Genomic DNA, 25,923 nt, shown 5'->3' on the forward strand with positions numbered 1-25,923 from the left:
GGGAGAGAAAAAGGTTATGGATTTTACAAGAGCTGTACATAGCACATGATTAGTTTGAGTTTTTAATGGTTGCATAAAAGACCTTGGGTTATCAAGATGAAGAACATCAATGAAATGTAAATCTGAATTAAACTAAAGATTCTTTGCAGACTTGATCACTGTTGTGAATCCTGTTACAAACAGAACGAAGACTAATTATATCCTTTACCGAACCATAAAAAGCCACCTAGTTTAAAAGCAATGCAACATTCAGTGATGACTACTGATGGAGTGACATTTTTGATGCAATGATATGACACAGGTATCGAATAATTTACCTTGAAGGTAGCAAAGGCATCAGAAGCTATATCAAATGTTGACATTTCCACATATTTAAAAAAGTCTCTGAACTGTTCCGAAAAAAGTATGATTTTGGCCAAGGGTTCATGCCGGATACACTCTCTCAGCATAATTCCACAGCGTAAGGCAATATTTGGGGACTCATATCTGAAGAATAAAAAGAAACAGAAAAGATCAAAACCCAGAAGAACAAAGATAAATGGGCACTTTTTTAGCAGCTTTGGGGAACTTTGTAGCATAGGGAATGCACGTGCCAGAGGGGACACAACACATGGACAGCAGCTCCCAGCCACAGCACTGGACCCAGCTTCAGGACCTCAGCCCAAAGCTAAGGAGCAGACCACAGATAAGGCTGCCAGCGTTTTCCATCGCAAACCTCTGCCTTTGCAAGCCAAAACACATTCCGGTGTAAATGTGCATTACACCTCCTCTCCCAGGAAAGACTGTGGGGAGCACATAAAGTTTCCACAGAGCTCCTTCATCCTTTTGGACTGATGAGAAAGCAAAGTTCATACAATATAACAATCTCCCTTTTCAGATTTAATTCTGAGCTTCTCAGTTTATCCAAGAAAAATATAAAACCTCATGACCATCCATCACCTCCCACTCTCCTTCTAGAGAACATTGCTCTAGAATATTAATGTCTAACAAGGAAGGTAGGAAGAGTCTATCCAGGCAGTCTACACAGGATTAAGCATTCTGTAGCTGCGAAGATCTTTTTTGCAGTTTAGGAGGAATTCTGCTCAATCCCTCCTCTGCAGAGTCTACGACTTTGTTCGGGAGATAAGTATTCATTCCTTGAGCCACAGTCCTCTTATAACACAAGCATTGCAACAGCCAGGAGCCAGCACACTTCTCCATCTTGGAAAGGGAGGGAGGGGGGAGGCAATTCAGATCATCTTCCATTTCTATAAAGTCTTGATTTCTCTAAAGCTGAAATTAATCTGAAAGAAAACTGTTAGAAACACATTTTTTTAAAAAAATAAATAAATCCAACAGTCAGGAAGAACTTAAAATGAACTTCTTCCAGCAATCTTCAGTCATGTGAAAGTGATGAAGTCCAAGGGGACAGAAAGCATGCTCTGTTTCAATAAGCTGGTTATACTATATCAGAACTGTGTATTATCACCCAGAGCTTATCAGCATCATTTTTCCTTTGCACAATTAATTCCTATCACTAGCACAAAAAAAAGAAAAGAAGGAAAACAAAATGCCATCTGTGCTGTAAGTGAGTGGGCTCTCATATTTACCACCAGCTTGCAATTTAAAAGAATGGTAGTGTTTTGTGAGCATACCAGAGCTGCATACTTCAACCTGATGTCAACAATGGTTGGCTTAATGAAAAATGAACGACTATTCCAACAGGCAAATGGAACTTCCCACCCTCAAGGACATGCAGGCACTCAAACCCCTATTTGTTTCCTTTTGGGAAACATTTGCAAATGTGAATTTATAAGTCTTTAGACAATGGAGATTCACTGACGTTTTCCATTGAGGCGTACCTCTCCTCGGCTCCATTAACAGGAATACTAATTTTCAATCAAAAAGAGGCGGAGTTGCTCCTAGGAGCGCAGCCAGGAAAATATTTAACAGTTGGCTAAGGAATATTTTGGTTGGAATAAAAGCAAATTACATTGTTTCCAGCACAATAACTTTTGAAAACACAAGTATCAACAGAATCATTCTTAGTCAAATGCTCCATTATCTGAAAGTGGGCTACAGACCTTTGGCTGTTCACATAAGCGAGGGAAGTTGGGTTTGGCTCCTGGAATATGCCTGGAAGAAGTTTACAGGCTGCCCAGTCATAACTGGCATGTTCTCTGCACCCACACTTACATGTAAAGCCACCAGGCAGGAATGATAGAAATGTGTTTCAAAATCACTTCTAATGAGCAGTTAGTGCTCTATGCTGACCTACTCCTGCAGCAGAAAAAAACTATTGAGTTCTTCTCTGTTTAGATGAACTTACAACCTAAAGAAACCCCGATATTCTGACTACTGGGGGCAACCAGAAAAGGAAATAATGGACTTGAAATATTTCAAAAGACTTGTGGAGGCTGAAATAGGTAAGACTGAGAGCAGAGATGCATCTCAGCACAAAAGGAATCCTACTTGTGTGGCTAGTGCAGAAGATGGTACAAGATAAGGCGCATAGGCAGGAGATTAGGAAGGCATCAAGCCTGGGAGACACAAAGTCCTGACAAACAGCTATATTCTGATCTGATTTTAAACTAACTTCTATAGCCTGAGTTTATCCAAGGATAAACTCAAAGGGAATTCTGCAACTTCAGCCAATATACCATTAAAGCTTTAACTGCATTGTGATGTGAAGAGGTCATCACAAAACAGAACAGGGCAGTGACTAAGTATGCTAGAGATAGCATGTGGCATGATATATATTCACAAAGGAGCTTATAAACTTGTCACTTGTGAGAAACAATGCAAGTGCCACAAACTTCAAGTCCTCTACAGTCACTGTACTAGAGGGAAAGTATTTTAAATTACAAAGGATCAAAGTTATTTTTGTGCTAATGCAATATGCTGACACAAGAGAAAAAATATGGCCCAAATATATCCGGTACTCTATATACATCAAACATTGTATTCATCTGAAATCCTACTCATACACAAAGCCTGCACCACAGAAAATAAGATACTATGAAAGCAAGTCCTCATGCAGCAGGAAGGTCAATTAACCTAAAAAAAAAAAAAAGTTACCAAAAAAAGTAGTGAACTATGTGCTGTGTGTTTTTCTGAAGTTGAGAATCTGGAAGGAAGTAGCCAACAAGCAAAATGAAGCCTAAAAGGTAAGAACAGTTATCTCAAGCTGGCAGTGCCGCTGGAGTATTAGGCAGGAAACACTGGGCGGGAGCTCTGATTCAGGATCTTTCCCACTCCGCAGAGCTCATGTAATGCAACAAAAAAGCAAGCTTTTGTTGATGCTGTTGGGAACTGACTGTCAGGGGGTAGAGGAAATTTTTCATCCAATACAAGTTAAAAAAATGACGAGCCTTCACAATAGTCCCAGGCCATTTCTTTTATATGGCTGAAATATTTTTTTTTCTTTCCAAGTAATGTCATGTGACAAACACTGAATGGTACAAGGCAGCCAAATCTATTTTCCTTTCCTTTAAGCAGATTTTGATTTCATATATTTCATTAAGCATTAAATAAATATGAGAACGAGTCCTCACGTCATGTTTTCAAGTGGTGGTGTCCAACATGATGTGTTTCCCAGTCTCATAGCTGATCGCACACAAGCACTGCATGCTGCCTGCATGCAGCAAGCTGCGTGTTCAGAGCCCTACCCTTGCTCTAGGCACATATTTTAAGTATTGTTTTTAGACAGTCCCAGCAGCAGGACATAGGCAGGCAAGGCAGCACCATGGTTGACATCATTACGCTGCTCTGCAGCAGCTGCTCAGATACCGTCAGGGCTGGATAGGACTGCCTTCTGGACTACTGCTGATTAATTCAACAGCACATTCTAACAAGAAACTCCAGAAATGGCAATTCTGATACAGTGCAGTGCTGCAGAGAAATAGCCAAGAAATCAAGAACAAGGAGCCTGAGGACCAAACTAACATGGACATGCTGCTGCATGCAGCAGCAATCTCCAAAAAAGCACCTAGGTGATGTCATATAAATACATCCACTCGCTCAGGTCACCTCAGTAAAATGTTTGCCAGCAGCACATATGCGTAACATAAAATCTTTACTATCATCTTAATATTCTTGGTTGTTACAGATGCCAAAGAATATCTGGGACATGATCCAAAAATATTTTTTAGCTTTAAATAAAGCCCAGACATATGGTAGCGATACATGTGCAACGTGAAAAAACAAAATGAGTGAAAAATCAAAAAAGCAAAGGCAGAGAGAAGGGAAGAAAATGATTGTATCTATATATGAAATTGAAAACAGTTGTACAACTTAATGATGACTGAGAGAATTATCATCACTGTCCTGAAACGACTAATTTGAGGTTTGTATAAATGGTTAATTTTAATGAACAAATTAAACCAAAATCCATTTAACTAGCTTACTGGTTTCCTTTCTGAGGAAGCTGGTGTTAGTAATGCAAAACAAGTCAGGAGTTTCAAAATTAAAGCTAAATCACAGCAAATCACTCTACTTGTAAGAACAAGACCTAACTCAGCCCAGCCACCTGCCCGGGCTCCCCACCGCCCTGCCTGGAAGGAGGGCAGTGAGTCCACACCTTCTCCGATCACAGCAACCAAGAGTTTTGCCACCACATTCGACTGCAAGCTCACAGTTCTTGAAATCCCTGGTACTGACTAGTTCTCTTGATCATTTTTTTCCCTGCTCAGCTGTGCTGGAATGTGGCTGATATTAAAGGAAATAACTATTTTAGAGGACTCCGGTGCCTGTCTCCTGGCTCAGGTCTGCCCCAGGGCAGGGGGAAAGCTGGCTGAAGGGAAAGCAAGGCTGCTTGGGGCTGCAGCCTTGACAGGCATAAACCTTAGATGGTGCTTAAGTATTTTCCTAACTCTGGCTGTGGAGCAAATGGTAAAAATGCAAATCTTCAATCTCAAGAGCAAGAAAGACACTTAAAAAAATTCATTGTTTTAAGAACCATTAGTTTAAAGGGCTTATATCATGTTTTTGAATGGCTGTTACTAGTGTGACCATACAACTACTATGAGAGTCCTCATTGTTTCATACTTATCATCTAATAAACGCATTTATTTCTATATTAGTTATTTAATCTCAATTGCATATATTCTCCTTTCCTCAGGGAAAAATAAGTAAAATCCTGAAGCCAAAAGAAAACTGAGCAGAAAACAGTAGACTTCAAGGGTTGGAAAAGCAAAACTTCTTGTTGAACAGAAGGTGCTTGTAGTCAAAAATAAAAGGGACAAAAACCTGAAGAGTTTTAGGTCAACACTTGTGCACTCCTGAATGCAACTACAGCTGATGTCCTCTCCACACCACAGTCTACTCCCCTTCCTTGGCCACTTTCCTTGGGAACCACCGGGTTACAGCTGAGTACTGACCCCCTCAAAAGGTTAAAAGACCAAAAAAAAAAAAAAAAAAAGTAATGCTGAAAGTTGTGGAGTTCTTTACAGAATTAACTTGAAGTTCACATGTGACTAGAAGCATTAGAGAAGTCTGTCTCACAGGCACAACTATTCTTTTTATGCCTTTTTGCTTCAATCTGTTCTGCCACATAGTGGTCCAGTTTGACTCCAGTTATTTACAGACACCACTATAAGTCACTCCTACAATGCAAAAAGGTCTAAATGAAATTCAGCAGTCATCAACAATGCTACACAAAAGTTTAAGGTAGGAATTGAAGTACACACCACATGGGGAGCAGTCAAAAACAATCAGCACATAATTATTCCAACATGAAGTCTGATGAAGAAACAACGGCCAAATAAAATAATCCAGTCATTTAAAAGTATACAGTTAAGTAGAAGCAAAGTCAATATGAAAGAAACAAAATAAGAAATCTGGAACAAAATCTTAAAATCTTTTTTTTTTAAAAACTAAAAGTGAGAAAGTAGATCAACTGCAATGCCAGCATGTTCCAGGCAATGCTCTTTAATGAAAATCAAGTTAAAGCACCCACCCTTTTAGAAGCATGAATAGGATATGTGGATGGGCACTAATGTATTCCACAGTAGGGCTGCGTGTGCCAATCTGTCTTCTCAAGATGTTGTTAAATATCTGGGAAACGTCCTTTTTGCCCTGTTAAAGAAGCAAAATATATCTTCAACCAGAAAAAAAATGAACAAATGACCATTTACTATAGTCTCTATTTAAAGTAGAAATGAAATTGAAAACAAAACAAGTCAGCCTCTTTTGTGGGCTCTCCACAGTCTCACCATCTCATACTTGCTGTTTCTTCAATGCCACAAGAAGGCTTCCTCCGTCAGGTGGCTCTGAAGACTACTAATCCCCCCACTCCTGGTCACACCTCTCTCTAAATGAAGATGTGCGTGTCCCTTATTCTGCCAAGCAAGTCCCCGGCTATCTTAAGCAGCAACATTAAAGTACCGAAAAAGCAAGCCACCACCCTGAGCCAAACATGCTTTTTCGGTGTGTGTTATTGCTCCTGCAGCCTCCAAATTTAAGTTGTCAAGCTAGTACCAAGTACACTACCCCACAGCCTAGACTTACAAAGCTGAAGCTTTTTATTACTCGAATGCAATCAACATCAAGTGGGACTGCATTTTTGAAAATCAGGGTTAAATTTAAAACTGCGCCCAGTATTTCACAATGAAGAATGAAATAGTTACTACTGATAAAATGGCTGTGTCACATACACGTCTCTGCTTCAGTTACAGCTAAGATGGGAAGGACCCTTCACTTTGTCCTAATTTTCTCTTCCACACACACATCTGCGTAACCATGTCTTGTCTTCGAATGCTTCCCTGTGCAAATGGCTTTTCAGAAAGTCCTTCCAAATTATGTTCTACTTGGCCACAGAGCTTGCCAATACATCTTGCATTAGAAGTCCTCTTCCTCCTCCATCACTTTCTCTCCCGGCTACAGGAGACAAATTGATGCGTGAAATTAATGGAAGGGGGAGACCGCTGCACTAATGACCAGTAACCAAGGCACTGAGTCAAGAGCGGGTCACTATGCACAGGGTAAGCTAAAGCAAAAGGTTACTTACAATCTGCACACGCTCATTGATCTGTCTTGAGAGGACAAACATTCCTTGGCCGAGAACTTATTGAACGTTTGAAGCCAAGGAGTAGATAGTTTCACACGGAGGAAAATTCCCCGGTTTCACCTCTACAAATAAATCACTGCTGAGAAACACAAAATATTCTGCTTTCCTACTCGTTCCAACCCAGCTGGCTTGGAGATTCAGGGACTCAGGGAATTAAATAGGAGAATCAAATCAGAGCAGGCCAGTCCATCTGCCTTTGTCTGCAACTTTTGACCCTTGGACATTCTCTTAACTAGGCTAATTCTTTATAAAGTCATCCCATTCTCCCCTATCTTTACAACACCTGTAATGTATGTCTGGAATCTTGTGATCCCCAGTGGCTTCAGCAGTTACTCCAAGACGAAAACAATCCAGACAGAGAAGAGCTGTTGAAAGGGCGAGGTGAAAATGGCCAAAAATGAAGTGATCCTCTCTGCTATGCCGAATTTTAGTTTAGTTACTTAATATTAGGTGCACTGCAGCATTATGTCCAATAGCAGAGAGGATACATATCTCTATATATATGTATCTCAGAGAGGAGATATATATATATCCAGTTACATCCAATTTTCTAGAGACCAGTGATGGTGAAAGCCAGAGAAATTGGTCTCTCTGGGCTCTCCTGGAGGGAATGGAGGCAGATAGGAGGGAACCAAGGCAAAGTTCCCTTACCACCAGACATCTGTAAAAATTGTAGGAATACTTTTGCGACACTTCTTACTTGGATCTACAGTTTGATTTTGCCTTATAATGAAATACACATGGCCACTGAAGCACAAGATAAGGCAGCATGGAGAGAAAGTGGCTAGACAAGAACAAAAAAACTGCAAAGGATGTCATTACATAACTAACAGATTGCATGATACCTATACCATAATTTAGCTCCTGTCTCAAGACAAAGGGAAAGCTTCTAAGGTCACCAGTCCTGGGCTTGTGGCTATTTACTGCCTCTTTGAGTGGCTCTACAGTTTGTGAACCTTTAGGCTTACATGCACTTAGTAACATCGTTTCTCTTAATTAACTTCTCCTCTATGCACACCTTCTTCAAAGTTCAACAATAAATGTCATATTTTAAATCTCAAAAAATCCAATCTGATCTTGATTCTAGGCTCCTGCCCAAACCCAACTTTAGTGCTTCATAACAATATTATCACCAAAATTATATCCTGTTTCTTGAGTGGCAGAAGCAATAAACCTGTGTTTTCCATAGATGTGTGATGGACATAAGAAAGGACATGACAGCCTCCTCCACATGTATGCCCACCGCCAGCCCCATGTGCTGTATGGGTACTCGCAGATGAAACACAAATGAGACAGGACATGAGTCTCTGCTTCTGCTTTTTTTCTCGGTGGGGGCATTAACTCTGGTCTCACTCTTCTAAACAGCCATCAAGTTTCATGAAGTCTTTGAAAGCACATCTTCAAAAGTTAAGTACAGATGGGCAAAACTGGGATCAAAGTGGGCAGCAGGGTTGGTGAGGAGGAGTCAGGACAAAACGAAGTAACCTACATAAACATTACTCCCTTCAGAAACCAGATTTTTGAATAATTTATGATTTTGCTTTCTAACATTACATACGGATGAAAAATATAATTTGCATGTTATAAAGTGATGAAATTGCTTTTTCAAGGACAAAACCTAAACACCAACTGTGGACACCAACATAACAAAATGAAAGCAAAAAAGCCAATAAACTGAAAAAGTCAATGGGAATATGAAGACAAAGCAGTGGATGCTCTTACTATCCTCTTGTTAAATGACATTTTGTTTCAACTGTTTTGCTAAAAAGAGTAGGTATAACAGTTTTGCTAAATGATTGAAACAGTTTTATCATGGAAAAATCTATTTTGCAATAAAAGTTACTAGAATTGTTCGTAATAACAGTAATTCAGCAACAGATTTGATATTTCATTCGGTGCTTGTATTTGAAGACTGTGGGTTCAATATGTCCAGATAGATTTTTTTTGTCTGTCAAAAGCAATACAGACTGTCAGGCAACTAAAGTAATGCAGTAGTTTCCCTTCTGTGGTGTATTTGCTAACAGTATCTTCTCCTCCACCTCTCTTCTTTTTTCTTAAAAACAAATAAATAAATTACTAGATTTTCAGGGCTTTGAGTTTTTGGGTTGTGGGGTTTTTTTTGTAATTAAGACATTTAACAGTAACCAGGGGTGGCAAGAAGAAGACAAATTGAAGGACTGGAAGAAATTTTAGCATTAAAAAAAAAAAAATCTCCTGAACTTAAGGAAGAGTGAGAGAACTCCACTAATAGTATTTTCAAAAATTAATACAAAATCAATAAAACAGTCCCTTGAATCTTGGCTTTACTGGGAGTAGGTGAAGGAGGAGGCAGAAGAAAACATAAATCTCCCATCGTTCCTCTCTTTCACTCATTTACAAAATGGAAAAAAAAGTAAAGTAACATCAAATAACTTCAACAAGGGGAGAAATCTTCCACAAGAAAGTAACTCCCACAAGACGTGACTCTCAGAGCATCAGATGATCTCCCCGGGGAACTGATTTTTAAATTCAGCGGCTGCCCTGCCCCACACACTGGGTACTGCCCCTGCTTCAGCCCCAGCGGCGGAGGTTTGGTTCCTGGGAGCTGGGGATTTCTCACTGCTCAGAGATGCTCAGACACTTGTGACGATTCACCAGTGCCCAGGAGCCTTAGAGATCGCAGTTCTTCCAACAGCAGACCCTGGGGACAACGATCCCAGCTCACTGTAGACCACAGGAATACTATAACGACCTGCCAGTGATGAATATTCTTCCCAGTCCCTGCCAGTAAAAGCTCAATTAAAAGTGTTTATATTTATTCTGAATCACTGCAATCTTTTGTACCATAACTCTTCTTCTCCTTAACTATAAGTTCAGTTGTCTTAATGGTTGTCTACTAAGTTATTGGCTTTGACAACTAAACTGGCCAGGAGTTCTGTGGAATATATAATTATTTTATATATACATATATAATTTTTTCCATATTAATCTTTCTGCTGGCAAAAAAAATAATTTATTATTTTCTTCTTTTAATCCAAAGAATTAAGTGGAGGCAATCCAATTTACCTTGCCACCTGCTGTCAGTTTTTAACACTTTTTTAAACTCCTTTCCTCTCAACTAAACCATCCTATTTTTTTCAAGTCTTTTTCACATGAGATTTTCCCATGCTTCCAATTATTTTTATTCCATCTCCCTGGATCTCTTCTAAATTGGACACACTTTTCAGAGACAGTGGTTGGTTCTAGTTGACCTATCCCAAAGGAAGAGATTCATCACTGCAGCTTAAAAGGTTGGTCATAGACAGTATTCCCAGTATCATTTCCTTTCTTGTTTGCATACACATGGCAATATTTCCTTATTGGTTTTGTTTTAATAATAATAATAATAAAAAAATCAGATGCACTGCATTTACGTCCAGTATATAAGCACATCTATCAGGACACTAATCAATCTAGTTGGATGAGGCTTTGAGCAATCTGGTGTGGAAGGTGTCTGCCCATGGCAGGGGGGTTGGAACTAGATGATCTTTGAGGTCCCTTCCAACCCAAACCATTCTATGATTCTACTTTTTTCAGCATGTGAAAAACAGTTTTGAATGCAACAAAATTACTTAGACTGCAGAAAAATACTGCTCTACTCACTGACAACACTGAGATCAAGAAGACGAAAGGGTTTGTGGATGCTGACCTACCTCAAAATCTATCAGCTGCAGGTTGGCAATAAGTGTCACTAGAAGGCCACTGTTGTATAGCTCCTGTGCCAGCTGAGCCACGATTTCTGTAGGTGGCTCCTTGTCTGTGGTCCCGCACAGAATCTCCTTCATTGCTTGCAGAGATTTTGACACTTCCTCCGATGCCTGTTCACCAGCAGATAAGGATTTCGTTTAAAAAAAAAAAAACAGAAAATAAAAAACAATAGTGTTCATTTTAAAAGACAAGAGGTTCAAATCAAAACCTTCTAACTGTACCTACGATGATTGTTATCTATTGTAAAATGGTTTTAATAATTTTATGTAATCAGTGAGGCTGGAGCATCCACACCAGATCCTGCAGGTTCTACACAAGCACACAGATATTTTCAATTTAAACATGGCATGCCATCACTTACAGACTTACAGACCACAGGCATAAAATAGGGGCAGGACTGCAACTACCAGCTGGCATCAGCAAAATCCTTTAAGGATTTGGAGACAGGTGCTGCCCTACAGTAGCAGCAGCACTTTCACCATCGCACCCTTTGTCCTCTCCAGTGGGGTCCACGAACACACGTGGGACAAGAAGTGCCAGATGGAGATATCGATCCGGCCAGCTTCTCCCGCCAACAGGGTGGTGGCTGCACTGCTTCCCCATCAACTGCTTGCTGATGGACTGTTCCACCTCCTCTACTGGTAATCCAGATAAATCCTTGAACCTCTACCAGCTTTGCATTGCCACCACCTATCTCTCCTCATCATGTATCAAATGTAGAGGACATATCAGGAATTACCTTACCAAATATCTTGACCAGATAGCTTACAACAAGAAAATGAAAGAGAAAGGCGTATAAACAGGTAATGGCTTGGTGTTTGTGGCAGTCGGCAGGTTTAAATTGGATGTGAACGAATCAGTCCCACTTCCCAAGGGAAGCAACCACTGGCCACAGCGCAGCAGCTCTGGCTCACGCTCCCCTCCCAGGTTTACTCCACTTCGTATAAATAAAGACTGCATGGAGTAAAGGTGTCATCTCTTCACATGTGTGTGTGCGTGCTTTAAATCCCAGCTCCTCTAGCCATGGAGCTATGGAGTCAATGGCTTTTTCTGGGTCAGGGTATATTTAACACACACGTGACCTGCAGCAAGGCTGGTTGGATTTTTTGCCAGGTAGTGGGAAGGAAGTAAGGGAGAGGTTTGAAAGCAAAGCTGAGAATGACAGGAAAGTGCCAGGCAAGATGGTTAAAGATGCTGAAGACAGGACAGCTTTTCACGTCCATATTGTAAAACACTTATTTGAAATGAGCATTTCGTTAGCTTAGCAGGGAGGGAGGGAAAAATAATCAAGACACACACAGAAAACCCAAGGGTCATGTGTAAAAGCTAACTGGACGTTAATGGATGTTTAAAGCCAGATCAATAATTTCAATACATCTCTCACATAAACTGCAAGGAAAAATGTCATGCTTCAAATTACAACCCATCAATCTGCATAAAATAATCCCATAGTGCTCTGGAGTGGCATCTTTTAACTTCTGCTGATCTCCTAATACTTTACTACTGATTTAAATCACAGATTTTATTCACATTAGTGAATAAAAATCCTAGAAAAAAACCTACAAATCCTTAAAAAAAAAACCCAAACAAACAATAAAAAGCCACTTTCACATTGCATCTGCCTGGAAGATTCAAGCACTGATTTTTGCAGTCTAAATAAATTTTCTCCCCCAGTCTGTTTGTACCTACTCTCAGTTTTCTGCTAGTTGAGATAGGTCAGCATGAGTGGTGTGTAAATGAATATGACTATGTGATAACCTAAACCACAGCAGAAGTCTTGTTGTTCCTTACCGTCGCTCCGCAAAAGAGCCTATTTTTACCTCAAATGTTAGTGGTATGTCACTTGAGATATCCCACAGAGTACAGATGGGATTAACAACAGGGGTGCTATCTTGGAAACTAAAGCTCTAAATCTTTATAAGAGCTGTGCAAATATTTTCATATCAAAGGAAAAACCCATACATTTTTGGCTTTTGACCCATTCTGCTGGGCAGAGTGTGAACATCTCTGGCATTCTGTGGTTAAAAAATAAATAATAATATCTTTCCTTTCGAGTATAAGTAGTCTTTTCTGATATGTAGAAAAATGTCTGTAAGACTCAGCTTTAGGTTTAATTCTCAAAAAGGAGGCTAAAAAGTAAAGCGCTGCAGGAGAAAAAGAAACCACAGAACACTGTGGTGTTGACGGGCACAACTGGGTACCACAGCTGTATTTCTCTAATCATCTGCCATCCCATTCACTCATCTTCTCCCTTTTCTATATGCAATTTACATTTCGTGTTTCACTTCTTCCCCCTTCATATCCCCTGGATAGTCTGTGGTTTGACATTCAACCCGCCACCAAAAGCTATTCCTGGTCAAATCTAAGGACTGCTCTTTTGGGCCTATCCCTCATAATCTATCTGGAGGAAAAACATAATCCCAAAGGCAGATTCTTAAATTAACAGCCATTTCTAGCCTCTACTTTGACATTTCCACTTAATCTTACAGCAGTTTTAGAATAATACCCTAAGTACATAAGCACTGTTTCTGGGATGGAAACTTGCACAAGACTCGGGATAAAAAAAAAAAAAAAAAAAAAAAGACATTCCAAGATCCAAAGACCCAAGATCTGTCTAAAACAAACAACAAAGCAAATACATTCACTCAAATACATGGAAAATGCGAGACGACAGAAACGTAGCTGCAGAACAGCTTTTAAGAAGCCAGACTGGTCCTGACCCCCTTTAGGAAAATTTGCAAAAACCAACAAAACCTCAGCAAGATACCCTTCCCTGCAACAATGCCACAAACAGAAATGCAGTGACAAAAAACAAAAGAGAGGTTTGCTAGAAGCTCCAAAGTCTATTATGACAGTTCCATACAACTATTTATTTTCCATCAGTGGCAACAGCAACAATAGCAAAGTGCTGCAACTCCCACTTCAGTGGAAGCTGTAGAGCAGAAGAAAAGGTTTCATGAAATACCTAAGCACTTTAGCCATTTGCCTCATTCTTGCAATTAAGCACAACCTTCTTTCCAGAAAAAGGCCATGCTCCTCTAGGTATGAGTTCTTTACATCATGACAGAATTTATGCCATTATGTTTAGAGAAGCTGGTGTGAGCAGAAAGAAAAAAGAGAAGAGGAAATAACTGAACATAGAATCCTAAATAGAACAGATTATACATATCGTGTACTAATGTCGAAAGTGGGATATGCTGAACTTTGGAAAATTAAAGTTGCAGACAGGGACAACAAAGCAGAAAACAAAATGCAAGCTGATTTCCAGCGCACGAATCAATTTAGCGTTTGCGTTGCTGTCACTGCACAGACGTCAGGATCTTGACCTCCTAAAGCAACTTGCAGGTTTCTAGTCTACAGGCATCTCGGTTCACAACATCGGAACTCGGGAGGATCCAATTCCACTGCAGAACACTAAAATTCAGAGTGGGTACATGGGTAAGTCTCAAATGAGTTATAAGGCTGATTTGCAACAGCTGGGTAAGGGGACTGAAGGAGAGCACAACCTGCACTGACCTGTGCAACGAAGGCAGTTCTTCCAGTGATGGCCGTTTCTTCTCTACTTTGGCCCAACAGACTAACAAGTTATTTCCAACAAGAAATAACTCTTTAGCCACAGAGCATAGTTCATAATGACTGGCAACCCACTAGCGGTTTCTGGGTTCATTTTGAAATGTAACATTTTGTGTAAATGTTGAAGTCTAACAATTCTTGGATTACTCGTCTAATCCTACTGGACCAGATGACATACAACAGCCTGGGAGCCTGAGGACTGACAGCATAGGTAAGCTTATATAACTTTTTAACGTTAAATTATAAACATGCCCAGTCACCCTTGCTTACAAAGTTGGGAGTTTGTCAGCATTAATGTCTCTCTCCAAACCTACCAACAGCTTCAACAATGAGAGCTGGAAACTTTATGAGCTGAAGATACTTGGTCTCAAGCTTGTTTTCTTCATAGATCAAAGTCTTGTTGTTATTGACTTAATGGGATCATGACACAAAGAAAGGAGCTTATGAAGACATTATTCCCTGAAATTCTATATGAAAAAAAAAAACCTTCCCTGAAAGACTTCGAGACTCTCCTCTCCGTAGCCTAACACACATGTGAAGACCAGCTGATTTTGTTGCAAAGGTCCAGTCTTTATTACAGAATGGGTAACATTACTATGCCTATATTGAAATATTTCCATACTGCAGCACAGATCTTCCTTTCCCACAGTGCTAATATTGGGTTCTTCAGTTGAACTTGCTTTGCCAGGTTCTAGAAGACAATCTCTGAGTTTCATCTGGTTTTTTTTTTGGACAGAAAGACCAAACTCCATGACAATGTTCTTAGGGCAGCGATTTAGCATTATTAAGGAATGCTGCAAAACAGTTAATTCTTTCTCTATATTCCACAATTATACAAGACAGGTCAATGAGGAGTTTCTGGTTTTCTTCATTAAGAGATTATAAGGAAATCCTCCAAGTCTTATTTTTTTTTCTGTTCTTCTAAAATCTTCCAGAGAGATTTTAAAGTTTAGCATGGAAGGCTAAAACAAAGGTCTTATCTGTTGTTCACGGAGAAAGTTGAATTTTTATTTCCATAATTACATGAGTTGGGACTTTCCATACTCAAAGGCTAAGCTGTTTTATCTCCAACACTGTTTGTGCATGACATAACAAAATAAACAAAGCAGATTATCTGCTTCGAAATCAAAACTTCATAAAGGCAGTTTTTTGAAAACCCTACTAGCACACCACAGAGATACTTTTACCAAGAGTCCCCAACTTCAGCAACTTAAATCTCTACCTATTCCAACTGGCTTAATAAAAGTTATCTCTACTTACAAACCTTGCCCTTCCCTTCTCCTTAGCTACTTATGGCAATTTCATATTTATCTTTAATGCGCCAGTATTAAGTGCTCATGATCCAGACCTATTATGCTTCCCAGAGAGATGGATCTCCTGTTATACAATGTAGATTCATTGCACCTTTTTACTCCTTTTAAAGGAAGACTACAAAAATCATAAGGGGAAAAGTATCAGGCCTTGAATACTCAACAGTTCGAGCTCTTGCATCTGAATTGCAACTTTTCAGAGCTTTCAGTGGGTTGTGTTTATTTTACCTCTGTTTCACCAACAGGTTAGAGGTTTCACACGTATGTATGTATGTTACAGGTCAGAAGGGCTTTTATTCATCTGGGGACTTAATGTAACATTTATGACTAACCATAAGAGTGAAGAAAAAACAGATTGCATGAACTTTTTCCACCTTTCCAAACTCAGATACCAAATACAGATAAGAAAAATACAGGACATCTGACATCTGGCATCTGCATAGTGATCAGGAAATCATCAACTGTTCCTAAGAATATAGTAAATAGGATCATATTGCTTCTGTTTGTGCACCTAGCATATTTGCAGGGCAAAAATATCTTACTAAACTGTTGCTGTCTTGCACAGCAGCAGACAGTAACACACAGATGCCTGCCAGCGTGATGTTAAATACTTCAACAAAGTGTGATTCAGTGAGCTGCCAGTACTCCATGCTATACATTACAATCAAAACCATAAGGCTCTTTGGTTTGGCTTTGTCTTGCTTTAGCTCACAGTCTTGCTTAAAAACATTTGCACTGTGTGATTCAAACCGATTTTTCTGCTAAAAGAATAGTGCCAACACAACTCTATCTACATGCAACTGTAAGGACTCCCAAGAAGAGCTATAGCAGAATGTGAATCCAGGCTCTACGTAGCTTCAGGATCATCTCAACTGACTTATTCTTGGTACAATTTCATGCTAAGAGGATATATAGGAACAAATTGTGGACATTTTGGATCAGAAGGCATGAACTCTGTCATTTAGCAAAATACTATGGCCTAGTACTCAAGGAAGCTGGCAAAGACAATTTGGCCAAGTAGGCACAACAGGGAAATGCCTTTTAAAAGGTCGTATGATTGAATGGAAGAGACAGGTTTGCCCCACCTGGACATAAATTCCTTCCCCACTGTTAATCCTGCACTTGAGACAGAACTAAAGGTTGTAAGGTCCTTAAAAATAAAAAAAATAAAGCTACCAGAAAAGACAGGTTTTAAACTCTTGGCACCAGCACCTGATAGGATCTGGAGTTTCTCCCATCTCTAGAGCAGTAACAGGCCTTAGCTGAACAGCGAAGCTGGAACATGAAATGCTCCACAAAACCCAAGGACGTGCAGAGCTAGAAGGAAGGAGCGCCAAGCCCTTCTTATCTCATTCCTTTGGCAATTTTGCAACTAACTTTGTCAGCTGCAGGATCGCATCCACGGGCATTCGCGCTCACACTAGTCATGCAATCGTTCTTCCATGCAAACGCCCATCACGTCCTCTGCATGCATCTCATCTCACGCACCGGTCCCCAGCCGCTCTATCAGCGCAGGAGCGAGCAAGGTGAACAGGAGCTGATAACGGCTTCCTCGTTGCTATGTAAAAAAACAGGATTTCTTGATAAAAATATTTGTTCTGGAAATCTGAACGTCTTTTAACTGTAGCTTTATTTAAAGGCCGCTATCTTGATCCTTCTGAACAGTACCAAATTTGTTACAGTACGCGGAGACAAAACAGAGGACAGATTACAGTGACCTGCCTGAACAAGCGGTCTCATTAGATATATTTAAGTGAAAGTGGAAGAATCTAGACACTTCAGGTTATTTTACATCTAGCTTCACTATGTTTGTGAACATTGACTAAGGGTGTTGAAGCCTGCAGTTCTGCCTGCCAGCAAAACACTCAGCGCGGAGCCCTGAACAAGCTCTAACCCACTTAGGTTCAGCTTCCACGACAAATGCAAGTCTTAGACCATAGACCAGCTATGCCAGAAAATGCAAATCTTTCAGCCCATCTAGGCCAAGCACAAAGATTCGGCCAAGTTTCAACTGACCCCAGATCTGTCTGCTATGCTAAAACAAAAGCATGTGACACTTTGAAGGCCTTTGTTGCAGAGCAGGTTCAGAAAATGTTACCAAACCTGTAGGCACCGCAGATGGCACTGACTCACGGGTGCCGCACCCAAAGGTGTCTGGTTAGCAGCGAGAAGATGATGTGTTCAAGGACAACCTTCAGTGACGTACTGGATGCCACCTGCACTGCTTTGTGGTGACCTGGCTCAGCGGCTGAACACAAGACTTTGAGAAGTCGGGACATCACCCCCCTTTTTTCTGAGATGGGTCAGGCATCTTTTCCATTAATGTTCTTTTACAACATCCATCAACAAAAGACATGGTAGCATATCAGTAATAAATGAAGCAATATGACCAGCATGTCACATGTTGTCCATTCTTCCTCAGGTTCAACAGATCTGTCCAGTCGGTATGAGGGTTTCTCCCCTTTTGCTTCCTATTTACATACATCCTCTGAATGCTACAGGAGTTCGTGCCAGAAAGAAGAGAGTCTAAGCTCTGAAGGCTTAATTTCCTAGGTATTTAAATTCTTCCCTGTTTTTCTAGTTAATTCCAGAATGGGTATTTCTCATTAAATCCAAGCACAGTTTGGTTCTACATGACCGAGATTAACTTTTTATGGCATTTATAGAATTCTGTAATAAAACATAATTAGTTGTTCTTCATCGCATCAAAGCCTGAACAGCATGTCAGCAATTGTACATGTCACAAGGACACCCTATTTATTTCAGATGTTGGAAGAGAGAAGGATGCTTGATAAAGAAGGCTTTAGTCCTGTTTTCCAGCTGTCTTACCCTACTTAATCTCCCAATTGATACGTTTAATTTGCCAGTGCTGCAATACTTTCTTTAAAATAGATGTTATTTTTAAAAATTATAAGAAGAAGGTATTAGAAAAAGCACTTCAGAGGAAGAGGAGCCACATGTGGTGGCACTTCTCAACCTGTGGTCTATCAACCACTAGAACGTAGCTGAGAAAACGGCAAAGCTTTAAGCACACGTACATCCATGCAAGCAAAAAAAAATCCCATCCATAAAATAAAAGCAAGAACCAAACATTCAAACTTAGCCTGTTTTTCAGTTGAGCATGTTTAGAAAGCATTATGGCAACACTACACACATTAATAGGTTTAAAAAGAAAAGAAAAAAAAGACACATAGAGGAACTGGGTAAAATTCAACCCTTATCTAAGAAGACAGATGCTACTGCAGTGAATGGAGTTCAGTCAAAGTCTGACTGGGTCCTATCCTATGACTAACAAAAAGCACCACTAAGAAAGAATGCAAACTTCTGTATATTATGTGTGTACATGGAAATGTGTCTTGGAAAAGATGTATAAGCCTTTGCACTTACAAGTGGCTTCTCTGCATCCTATGTGTCAAGTTGTGTCCTCCCCCTCTCTTCCCATTACTCAGAAAATCTGAACTGATCTGCTGTAAGGCTCCCTCTACCTGCATCCTGCATAGCTTGGCAGGAACAAGCATTTCTGTAGGATTTAAAAACAGCCCCTCCAAGGTACAGATGGTTCCTGCTGAAAGTTGCACAAAGTTGTATTAGAAGCATTAAGCCTCTCCCTGTCCGACCTCACACGCCCACCAGCTGCCCAAGGCATCTTCACCCCATACTTATGATTTCTCACCTGGGAAAGGAAACGAGGAGGTTCTCCGCTAGCCCTGCAGTTAATTTAGGCTTTGCCACACTTCTCTGCCAATTCCGGCTGTATTAGCAGCTTTTAGCTGTCTCAGCCCACATACCACATTGGCTGTACTACAATAACAGCTCAATTGTCACAGGATAAATCTTCCTGTTTAAGCATCTGAAGCAAGTCCCAGTTGGAAGCTATTCTGCACACGAACAACATCAGGGATGCTGTGGAGCTGTACCCCAGAAGTCCTGGGAACCTCAGTTTTATGGTGAGGCAGAACAGAACCCCTCCAGTTCTTGCAGCAGACAAGGAGTCAGAAATCCGAAAAATTGGAGAGCTCTGATTCCCAAACTTCTGCCCACAGGGCCCAAAACCAGCTCTGGGTTACCTGTCAGGAGCCAGACCTCTGGGCCTTTTTTTGAAAGTTTGGCACATTTCATCTCCCTTTGGAAATCACAAAAACCTTGCCAGGTTTTGAAGAGCACTGCACCACTGTGCTTTGTTTTTCTTTGCGTTTGTTTTCAGTTAAATTTCTCTAATCATACTCATGAAAAGTCAAGATGTTATTAATTAGTATCACCAAATGAGTAAGTTTTGAAAATCTGTGTGCCATTGAAAGTCACCCCGTCATCTTTTCTTCTCCTATTCAAAATGCAAACTACACTTAAAAATGTTTTTACTAAGCCCACAAGCAGGTATGGAGGTAAGAGATGTGATGGGTGATTGTTTTTGCAAGAGTTATTTTTCCTGCCATTTTTAAAATTTTACTGTTGTCACAGTATTATGATTTACTTCCCTAACCTCAGGACCACGAATCTGGCTACTTTCTTTAGTAGGTATTTATTTCAGGACAGCTCAGTGCAACACTTTAGATTAAAAGGTAGCATTACTGAGGAGTCTCATATCTTCCCTTCTAAAGGGAGAACAACTCTATGTGCTTCCTCTACATCTGAGTGCAAAGTCCTGAGTCAACATGCCACGTAAAGCGTGTGTGTAAATACTGTCCAAAAAAAGGCTGCTTTTGCCACTTTCTGCCTTGCTGCTGAAGTGACTGCCTTGTCTCCCCTCCCTCCCCTCTCCCGATCACCCACATTCACCCCAGGAACAGCCTCCATTCCATAGCAATAAAGTACGGCAGAAAATACTGAAAACCAACCCTCTCCTGTAAAATAAGCATCGTCATTCAATTTGCGAGCTGTTTCCATCCTAATACACCAGGGGAATGCTCCCGTATCATTTGCTTTGCGAGGAAAACACATGCCAGCTGTTCTGACTTTTATGAAAAATTCACATTGAGTTCTCAATTTTCTAAGAAGTCTGAATTTCTTCTCCTTTGTCACTGACACCCAAATAAACAAACCAGCACAAAGCCAAAAATCCTCAAAACCACAACTCAGAGGAGTCGTGCTGCAAAGCAAATCAAAAAGAAACCCGAGTCTAGAGCTTCTGCCTTGAATGTCTTCTTTAATCAGGCTCCGATGGATGAATTCAGCAGGGGAGGGAAGACTCTGTTGGTTTATTTAGTTACTCATTTTAAGTTTTAGTTCAGGGTCAAATTCTCTCAGTGCTTTTCAGTTAACTGGAGGTATTTCAGCATGAGACATCAAATACCAGAGGCCTCCCTGAAATCCATGTGACGGATCTTACATAATTAACACACTGTGAGCTACTTGCTTTGAACCAAAAAGTTTCAAGAGGGTTTCGCTAAGGGCATGAAGGACTCCATGCTTACCTTTCGGGTTGGGTTCGGTCTAATACAGATTTCTGCACCAGGTGAGGGAAGCACAACATGCACACACAAACATCAGCTGCCCAAAAACTGTGTTAATGCCATTTACAGCTATTTCTCTTTCCATTGACATTCAGTTTTAACCTAAAAAGTTTGTTGTCACTTAAAATCATATACTTCTACTACAGTAATAATACAGAGTGCCAGAGCCTCAAATGCAAAAAAAAAAAAAAAAAAATTATCTGATTTTATTTAAGCACAAATTCCTGATTGGGAGCATTTTGTATGCTGGGGTGCATCTTCTCGACTGATCACTGGAAGGGTGGCAGAAGTAACTCAGGTCAGTGACACAGAGTTAGAGGAGAGCAATAGCACTAGCAAAAACCTAGCACTGTAATTAGAACACGAGTAGCGCAGCTCATTTAGGAAGCACTACCACCCAGAAGACTGGAAAGGATCGACAGAGTGAGATCTCTTTTATACACATCTGAATACACACAGGTCTCCTGTTTTATGTGAACGATGTTCATCAGAACTAAGTTTTGCTCCGCGGGTATCTACACATTAATTTGCAGTCTCATTTGTTATCCTGCTAAACCAATTAATGGTGTAATAGTTTTCAAATAGCCTTCCAAGCTGTTTTGTTAGACGTATTACTATTTGAAGAAGTAGGAGATCACCCTCTGTTTTGGTGGAGGCTCCTAGATCTCAACATTTTCCGTTTGACCCCCAGATCTGTCGTACTTTACTTACGCAACAGCCCCCTGATTTCAGCAGGACCATTCAAACGCGAAGCTACTTACACGTGTAAGTTTGTGCAGAATCAGGGCAGTGAGTGAACACAATTTTATTCTCCTTATTCTACTGTTTCCCCAGCACAAAAAAAATGCATTGGTCTTCTACAACATTACCTCATACCTTGTCTGCCTTTTTTTCTTGTTTTTCCAGTATTGCCATGTTTTCTTTAAGAATTTTCACAATCTCAGCAGGATTTTTCTGCGATTTACTAAACAAAGGCATGGCTTCTCTTCACCTGGATTTCTTCCTTCAGGATAGAAGACGACTGCCTTAAATCAAACAAGAAACAAAAATCACTTTTAAGGTTTATACGGGAATGCAATAAAAACACACAAAGACATTATGAACAAGAAAAAGTTATGCCTCAGGCAATATATTTTGCTTCAGATACTCAGTAGAAAAGTAAATGTTCTCATGTACAGTCACAAGCCACCATTAGCATGTGGAAAGCAACTACTCAGCACCTGCACAGGAGCTAGATGCTTCCTAAAGCCCCTGACCTATAGGTGAGCACTCCAATGAGCCTATGCCTATGTTCAGTGTTTTTTGGACACTGCATATCTTGCAGGCTCCACAAGATTTCTGACAGAGGTTTCTGCCAAACTTCACCAGCTTCATAATGATACAGATAACTAACTGTAGATGCCAGTATACTAAAAGCGTCATTTGTTCGGAGCATCGCAGGATAAGGTCCCAGCTTCTCCACCATCGCTCCTTCTTCTTCAGCTGCTTTTTTTTTTTTTTTTTTCAGCCTAAAGCTTCTCGAGAAGAAGCAGTTGAAGCTACCCCCTAAGTCTGACAGACTTCAAGAATCTGTGGGTCAGATGTCACTTATGTAAAACGTTGCCCGAATTAAATAAGGAACAGAGGATCACGCCCAAATGCGGACACAAATGTTTCCATGACATTTCAATGAAAGACTGAGTATGTTAACGAAAATGGGTTTGTTTCTTTAATTTAAAACATTCTTCCTTTATATGGGTAGAAAGGCAAATACCACATCACTGTATTTATACATGAAAGAAACCACGTAGCTTAGTTTCTGATCCTACATAGCATTCAGTTGTGAATTCCCATGGGTTTTGCTGAGGGTCTGATACAAAGATCTATTGAAGTCAATGGACAGATTACAGATGAGAATATGCTCTGGTTAAGGCAGTATCACTTTCCAGGGAGAGCACAATATCATTCTGGACTGCATTCCAGTTTGTATAGTAATGAAGAAGAGGTGAAAAAAAAAAAAAAAAAAAAAGGCAAATTTTCATCTCTTTTCACAACAAAAGGCAACCATCACCATCCCACCACATACACATTTGCAAGATTAGTTGTGAAAACATAAATATACACACAAATCACTTCCACCTCCTTATGCTTATTCAACTTTTACAATTTAAAAAAGGCTTTACACAACAGGTTTTAAAGAAGAGAATTAAACGAGCACAATACACACTGTGTAAAGAAGAAAACAGAACAGTGTAACATTTTCCCAGTGGTCTTGAAGAGCCCACTCCCCTCACGCTTCATAGTTACTACTGACACGTTAGAGTCCACCATGAAGTATGATCCTATTTGTGCCATACATCCATGTGTTACTAATCTCTGAATATCCTATGGAATTAGTATCCAGATTAGATATACATTCTATTACAACTATAAATAGTGACCATATAAAACAGTCAAGTATAAAATTCAAACCATAGAGGAGTATTTAAAAAAAAAAAATAAAAAATCTATGCAGACTATATCCTAGCATCTTATTAAAAACATTTCAAAATATTTTTGCAGATTATCTTTACAAGAATAGTTTCTATGACACACAGGAAATATTTTTAAATGGCTTATTTAAACCAAAAGTTCCTTTATAAGTGTCCACAGTAAGAGAATTTGTATACAGCTTCTCATTTGTTGCTAGGTCAGTTTTACAGAAATATTTTCCCATTCAATGTCTGAAAGCTCCCCTCTTCTAGATTTTCCATTTTTGAGCTCCTCATGGTTCGTTTCAAACTCATTTTTATTTCTGCAGTTTTGACTATGTAATCTTCACTACTTGGCTGAGCTCTGAGCTAAGGAGTCCTGCTCCCGTGGAGCTCACGACTGCGAGCTTTGGCAGCACCATCCGACCAGCAACGGAGCAGTCACACCTCAACTTGCCAACGTGCAAGACCAAAGACTGCGTATGCAACTAACTCATTTGGGCATGTTCAGGTAAATACAAGCACTGAAAAAGACTGGGATACCAGTATTAAACAATAAATTTGTTTAAATGCTGCTAGTAAGCACCAAGCATCCTGTAATCCCGCACGTGCTGCAGTTAGAAGCTTAGTAATTCACAATACACTTTGAGAAGGACTGATTCTGTGTGTTTTTATTATCTGTGAAGACATGGCACGAGGATGTGAAGATGCAAGAAAGAGAGAGTCTGAGAACAGCAGTTTAAGAGGCCCGTTGAATTTCAGAAAAGAAGTATTTTCATCCAAGGTGTGGTAGGTTTATTCAGATTGCTGAAGCCATCCCTTCTTCTTCCCCTTTCAGCAGTCTTCACACAAGGAAAAGCAAAGGGGGAGATAATTTTGATATTTAAATAGAAGTACTCATGAGATAGAGGTTCAGAGGTTTTAAAAAAATGAAGTCTGCATTTCCAACTGAAATGTTGACTATAAATTATAAACACATTTTCCTCTCAGAAAGTAACTTACATAGCTGACTAGAGTATGGTGTATGTATTTAAATAATCACTAATTCTGCCATAAAACTCTAACAGTTAGGCTAGCACTTTTCCCCTGTCTAGGTCCAGTCTCACCACCAAGTCACCACAGCACTGCTCAGTGATAAAATACCATTTCTCTTCACTTCATACCCTGCCAGTGCCCTAATCACAACAGCAAAATCACTGATAATAGGGCAGGAAGGGATTCAAAGACTTTTTAGTTCATCCTTCTGCTGAACAGAGCGAAGTCTGCTTCACTTCATTTATCAGTCTTAAACACAAAGCAAAGCATCCGCTGTATGCAAGTGGAAGGAAACAGAGAAAAAGGGGAAGAGTCCCAGATGTGCATCAAAGAACATTTTTGGATTGGTGTCTTTTCAGGACATAATTTTTAACCCACTAGCATCTGGCAAAAGACGATCCATCACTTCAGAAAATACATACTGACAGATGCAGGTTATAGTGCCTTTAGCTTCTCCATGGAGGAATCTTCTAGGAGGCACGTGCTATTCACAGTTACAGGTAGAAGCAAATGGGGGTAAAGCCACTTTGCCGAGATTCAGGAGTTGTACTCCTAAGTCTTATGTCTGGCTATTCCATAAGGCACATGGCAAAACAAGGACTCCTCTCTAGCTTTGCTCCTCACGATTGGATTCTCTAGCATCAAAGAAAGCATGGGTTCTTGCTAAAGATTTTAACACAGCTGGGGCATTTATGTCCTGTCCTCCTCCTTATATCAGCTCTCTGCTCACTAAGCTTTACTTGGAAGGTCTTCTTTTTCGGTAGAGGCACTAATTTAGTTTAAATTCCCTATTACTTTAATCATCTATTTTCAGTTAATTTTTTGGAACTCGGTATTTTCCATACATCTAGCCCTTTGTCAAGGTTGCTTGAAATCAGCCAGTAAGTTCAGAAGTCACCATGCAAAGAGAAGTAGGATAAGAGATGGACAGCATGGCCACATAAGCTTCGTTTCCTTCTAAAAGTAACTGAAATACAAAGATGAACGACAACTGAAAAGAGTGCAACATAGGCTTACCAAGGTAGCTCATACTACAATCCCTTATTAATATATTTTTAGACAGAGAAAACAGTGTAGAAACCACGCATCTGACATGGAAATACACAAAATTGAATATAATAGAAAATAAACTAGAGAAAGGAAAATTACCATGTAAAGGAAGACTGATCATCTGAGAAGGTACAAGCAACTTGGAGATGGGATCTTATTTGGAGATGCATGGGAACTAAGAGCCTACCTAAAAATTGTGGTGACTCAAAACAGGAAGATATCAACTCAGAAGGGGACTCAAATATCATTACCTGACAAACTGGATGGCCTCAAGGACTGAGATA

The 25,923-nt window shown here is 40.0% G+C and overlaps 1 protein-coding gene across 3 annotated transcripts in view; it reads right to left on the reverse strand.

The window, feature by feature from the left end:
- The window catches only part of CAB39L (calcium binding protein 39 like), a 66,960-nt gene that overhangs the window by 14,437 nt on the left and 26,600 nt on the right, over positions 1-25,923 (reverse strand). For all 3 annotated transcript variants that reach the window (XM_086612109.1, XM_086612120.1, XM_086612104.1), the window contains exons 2-5: positions 21,981-22,129; positions 10,717-10,881; positions 5,936-6,054; positions 318-486 (exon numbers count right to left, since the gene is read on the reverse strand). In XM_086612109.1, coding sequence (XP_086468235.1) covers positions 318-486; positions 5,936-6,054; positions 10,717-10,881; positions 21,981-22,082 — 555 coding nt within the window. In that variant the 5' untranslated portion in view covers positions 22,083-22,129. The remainder of the gene's footprint in view (positions 1-317; positions 487-5,935; positions 6,055-10,716; positions 10,882-21,980; positions 22,130-25,923) is intronic.

The sequence above is a fragment of the Tauraco erythrolophus genome, chromosome 1 (assembly GCF_009769465.1).
Source record: "Tauraco erythrolophus isolate bTauEry1 chromosome 1, bTauEry1.pri, whole genome shotgun sequence".
NCBI lineage: Eukaryota > Metazoa > Chordata > Aves > Musophagiformes > Musophagidae > Tauraco > Tauraco erythrolophus.